Source organism: Thunnus albacares, chromosome 4, assembly GCF_914725855.1.
Source record: "Thunnus albacares chromosome 4, fThuAlb1.1, whole genome shotgun sequence".
Taxonomy (NCBI): Eukaryota; Metazoa; Chordata; class Actinopteri; order Scombriformes; family Scombridae; genus Thunnus; species Thunnus albacares.
The window spans coordinates 552,081-557,080 of NC_058109.1; the positions used below are offsets into that span (position 1 = coordinate 552,081).

The 5,000-nt window shown below is 43.9% G+C and overlaps 2 protein-coding genes across 3 annotated transcripts in view; one reads left to right on the forward strand and one right to left on the reverse strand.

The window, feature by feature from the left end:
- The window catches only part of LOC122981346 (nuclear factor 7, ovary-like), a 504,535-nt gene that overhangs the window by 57,942 nt on the left and 441,593 nt on the right, over nucleotides 1-5,000 (forward strand). The gene's annotated exons all lie outside the window — the stretch shown is intronic.
- The window catches only part of pik3c2b (phosphatidylinositol-4-phosphate 3-kinase, catalytic subunit type 2 beta), a 56,448-nt gene that overhangs the window by 19,218 nt on the left and 32,230 nt on the right, over nucleotides 1-5,000 (reverse strand). For both annotated transcript variants that reach the window (XM_044350019.1, XM_044350018.1), the window contains exons 18-23: nucleotides 4,373-4,467; nucleotides 3,446-3,626; nucleotides 2,635-2,742; nucleotides 970-1,062; nucleotides 709-838; nucleotides 129-265 (exon numbers count right to left, since the gene is read on the reverse strand). In XM_044350019.1, coding sequence (XP_044205954.1) covers nucleotides 129-265; nucleotides 709-838; nucleotides 970-1,062; nucleotides 2,635-2,742; nucleotides 3,446-3,626; nucleotides 4,373-4,467 — 744 coding nt within the window. The remainder of the gene's footprint in view (nucleotides 1-128; nucleotides 266-708; nucleotides 839-969; nucleotides 1,063-2,634; nucleotides 2,743-3,445; nucleotides 3,627-4,372; nucleotides 4,468-5,000) is intronic.

Here is a 5,000-nt window from a genome sequence, read left to right on the forward strand (position 1 = left end):
GTGTGTGTAGGTGTATAGGTGTGTGTACAGGTGTACAGGTGTGTGTAGGTGTGTGTAGGTGTGTAGGTGTGTAGGTGTGTAGGTGTGTGTACAGGTGTGTGTACAGGTGTGTGTACAGGTGTGTGTACCTTGTCGTACTGCTCGTCAGTGGGGTTGTGTTTCTGCAGCCAGTCAGCCAGCGGTCGGTCTTTGAAGGAGCCGGTGACTCCGTGCTCCACCTGGATCTTCCTCAGAGTGTCGGCCTGTGGAATCATCTCCACCATACCTGAGAACAGGTGACAACAACACACCTGTCAATCATCATCATACACACAACGTCCTGCTGAGCCAAATGTGGAATCAGATAAAGGAGAGTGAATATTGGACAGAAACTCGACTCCACATCTGATGAAGACCAGAGGACAGATCATCTTTATTATAATTACTGCAGGTTTGAGAACGGATCCTTGGATGGTTTGTTTATGATAAAGACGTCAATATCAGCTGATTTGTTATTATCAGGTCTTTTACAATCAAATATTTGTGTGTATCAGCATCTGTGAGGCTCTGTTATGAATATCAATGACCTGTAATTAAAATGATAAGTTAGAATATGTAACGATCAGCAGAGTAAAACTGCTTTAAAGAAGCCCCGCCCCCTGCTGGAGGTAAAGGTGAGCGTGATGTCATCTCTCCTGCAGCAGGGGGGGGCGGGGCCTCTGTCCTCACCTCGTCCTCTGCCGGTGGAGAAACATTTGAAGATGACCATCCTCATGTCCAGACCCTCCTGGATCCAGATCTTGTTCATGATGCGGATGATCTGCAGAGTCAGCATGTCCTGCCGCAGGTCGTCCCCCGACTGGAACGGAGACAGAGACGTCAGCCAGAGGTCAGAGGTCAACAGTGTTTCATCATCATCATCATCATCTACTGAACATCACGTCATGACTGTGCAGATTCAGGCTGGAGATGAAAAAACAAACATCTGACCTTGAAGATGACGTTGACGTTGTCTCCCAGAGGGTCGAGGTTTTGGAAGGACAGTTTGAGAGGAACAGCGTTGGAGTTGAAGAAGGAACACGACTAAAAATCACAGAGAAGAAGAACTTACACATATTTATCTGTTGTCCACTGATTGCTTTCTGGTCATTTTGTGGGCTTCTTGTTGTTTCTAAATTATGTTGGCTTAGTTTCTTTGTTGTTGTTTGTTTGTTTGTTTGTCTCAGGGGGGTCAGCTGCGTCAGCCTCCGGCTCCTCTCACATCGTTTTAAATGCTGTATTATCTGGACTTCATGCAGTTTTATGTTTGTGCAAATAAAATGTCATTATTTACAAAAAAAATGCAGCCGGTGAAGATGACGACTCACATAGAAGCAGAAAGCAGATGTTTATTTTATTATAATATTATTTATTTTATCTGAACAAACGAACAAACAAAAAAAAGGATAAAGATCGATGCAGCAGAAGCTCTTACATTAGCCAACTAACGCTGACTCACATGACATCATCAGTGACATCATCAGCTCCCTGTGTGTGTGTGTGTGTGCGTAGGTGTGTGTGTGTGTGTGTGTAGGTGTGTGTGTGTGTGTGTGTGTGTGTGTAGGTGTGTGTGTGTGTGTGTGTGTGTGTGTGTGTGTAGGTGTGTGTGTGTGTGTGTGTGTGTGTGTGTGTGTGTGTGTGTGTGTGTGTAGGTGTGTGTGTGTGTAGGTGTGTGTGTGTGTGTGTGTGTGTGTGTGTAGGTGTGTGTGTGTGTGTGTGTGTGTGTGTGTGTAGGTGTGTGTGTGTGTGTGTAGGTGTGTGTGTGTGTGTAGGTGTGTGTGTGTGTGTGTAGGTGTGTGTGTGTGTGTGTGTGTGTGTGTGTGTGTGTGTGTGTGTAGGTGTGTGTGTGTGTGTGTGTGTGTGTGTGTAGGTGTGTGTGTGTGTGTGTGTAGGTGTGTGTGTGTGTGTGTAGGTGTGTGTGTGTGTAGGTGTGTGTGTGTGTGTGTGTAGGTGTGTGTGTGTGTGTGTGTAGGTGTGTGTGTGTGTGTGTAGGTGTGTGTGTGTGTAGGTGTGTGTGTGTGTGTGTGTGTGTAGGTGTGTGTGTGTGTGTGTGTAGGTGTGTGTGTGTGTGTGTGTGTAGGTGTGTGTGTAGGTGTGTGTGTGTGTGTGTGTAGGTGTGTGTGTGTGTGTGTGTAGGTGTGTGTGTGTGTGTAGGTGTGTGTGTGTGTGTGTGTGTGTGTGTGTGTGTGTAGGTGTGTGTGTGTGTGTGTGTAGGTGTGTGTGTGTGTGTGTGTAGGTGTGTGTGTGTGTGTGTAGGTGTGTGTGTGTGTAGGTGTGTGTGTGTGTGTGTGTAGGTGTGTGTGTGTGTGTGTGTGTAGGTGTGTGTGTGTGTGTGTAGGTGTGTGTGTGTGTAGGTGTGTGTGTGTGTGTGTGTAGGTGTGTGTGTGTGTGTGTAGGTGTGTGTGTGTGTGTAGGTGTGTGTGTGTGTGTGTGTGTGTGTGTGTGTAGGTGTGTGTGTGTGTGTGTGTAGGTGTGTGTGTGTGTGTGTGTGTGTGTGTAGGTGTGTGTGTGTGTAGGTGTGTGTGTGTGTGTGTGTGTGTGTGTAGGTGTGTGTGTGTGTGTGTGTGTGTAGGTGTGTGTGTGTGTGTGTGTAGGTGTGTGTGTGTGTGTTCTTACCTGGATGTTGATTCCTCGGACCAGCAGGGCCGGGTTCAGAGGAAGTCTACAGCTGCTGTTCACAGAGAAGAACTGCTTCATCTCCTCCAGACCGTCTCTGAGGACAGACTGTCACACACACACACACACACACACACACACACATACACACACACACACACACACACATCCATGGCAGTTATTACATACGACTCTTCATGTTACTACAATAAGAGCACATGAAACATGAAATGTTTTATTCACTTGTTTCAATGTTATTAATATTTTTTAACAGAAATATAATTTGATGTAAAGCAGTTTGAGCTGCTGTGAAAACTGCTGTATACATTAAAGTCATTATTATTATTATTATTATTATTATTATTATTATTATTATTATTATTATTATACTGCTGTGACGTCTGATTTATTAATCAGTGTTTAATTAACATGGGAGGTAAATGGAAGCGGGTGCTGCCCTCTGCTGGACTGACACTGAACTGTCTGAAATATTCTTCTAAATGTTCAAACACAAATACGTTTGTATATTTTTACCAGATAATTTTTTCGTTAATGCAGTTAATGATTTCATTTTTGATGAACTGCTGTAACGAGCAAACTTCTCCGGGGGATCAATAAGTCTGATCATAGTGACATCACAGTTTATAAAGATGATCAGAGCTTTCAAATCTAATCAATAATCAACTCCACGCATTTGGGCCAGTTCATTTTATATATATATATTTAAAATGATGGTTTTCCAGGTTTTCCAGGTTTTCCATGAATCCTGGATTGATTTGACGAGTTAACTGTCCAGGTGTGTCCCTCCCACCTGTCTGCTGGACGGCGTGGCGTCTCGGACTTTCTGCGCCACCTTGGCGAGGACGGAGACGAGCCAGCACTGACGGTCGAACTCGTCACGGAGACCTCGACCGACGCAGCAGAGCAGAGCGGCGAGCAGGTGCTGATAGCGAGCGCTGAACTGGCTGTCCTGCAGGTTGTCCTTCAGCAGCCTGACACACAGCAACCACACACAAGTGTCCCTTTAACCGCAGTGCGGATCCATCACAGTATGACATCATTTATTGATGATTAACTGGAGATTTCCAACATCAGAGTTTGACACTAACGACATCAACGTTCACAGCGAGACACTTCATCTAACAGGAAGTAAAGTGCAAAAGCCCGACCCCTCAGATTTATCTGCTGACCCTTTGGAGGGGCCCGACCCCTAGGTTGGGAACCACTGGACTAAACTAGCTAACTGTATATAAAGTAGTGTAAACTAGCTCCACCTCCAGCAGCTACAACAGTAACATGCTGCTCTAACACTGATGCTTCACTATTAATAATCTAATGATGTCATATATAATAATATATCAGTCAGAGGGACCAAACCACTACTTTTACTGCAATACTTTAACTACATCAAGCTCATAATACTTATGTACTTTTACTGCAATACTTTAACTACATCAAGCTCATAATACTTATGTACTTTTACTGCAATACTTTAACTACATCAAGCTCATAATACTTATGTACTTTTACTGCAATACTTTAACTACATCAAGCTCATAATACTTATGTACTTTTACTGCAATACTTTAACTACATCAAGCTCATAATACTTATGTACTTTTACTGCAATACTTTAACTACATCAAGCTCATAATACTTGTGTACTTTTACTGCAGTACTTTACTACTCGTGTCTTCTTGTGTGTGTGCTGTTTACTGAGCGTCAGGCTGCAGCTCACCAGAAGAGGTAGTGAGCGATGCGAACGTCTCCGACGGCTCTGCGTAACAGGAAGCGGACCAGAGAGCTGTCCAGGTAACACTCGTACTTCAGAGCCTGAGACAGAAACACAGAACAGCTGATCACATGATCTGCAGTAACATCAGCTGTTAGCTGCTGTCTGCAGGAACAGGAATCAACCACTAGACTGTCTCCACGGTTTCCTCTCCTGGTTACTGGTTACTGGTGACTGGTTACTGGTCACTGGTTACTGGTCACTGGTGACTAGTTACTGGTGACTGGTTACGGATTACTGGTGACTGGTTACTGGTGACTGGTTACTGGTGACTGGTCGGCCTGGAGTCTTATACCGGGTTCATGTTTATTCTGGGATGAGATCTGGTCTTGTTATAGAAGATCATCAGTTCATAATATACACACTGTTAAAGATTAAACTATTCAACAGCATAAGTTGTTAAAATTAGCGTTACCATGACAACATTAAAATGCTGCTGTCAGCAGAATATTGATCACTATTAATATTCCAATGAAAAGGTAAATAAAACACTAACGTGGGGACATTCTGCTGCGATGCTTCTGTATTTGTGTGTTTTTACTTGTAACGGAGTATTTTTATTGGAGTATTGCTA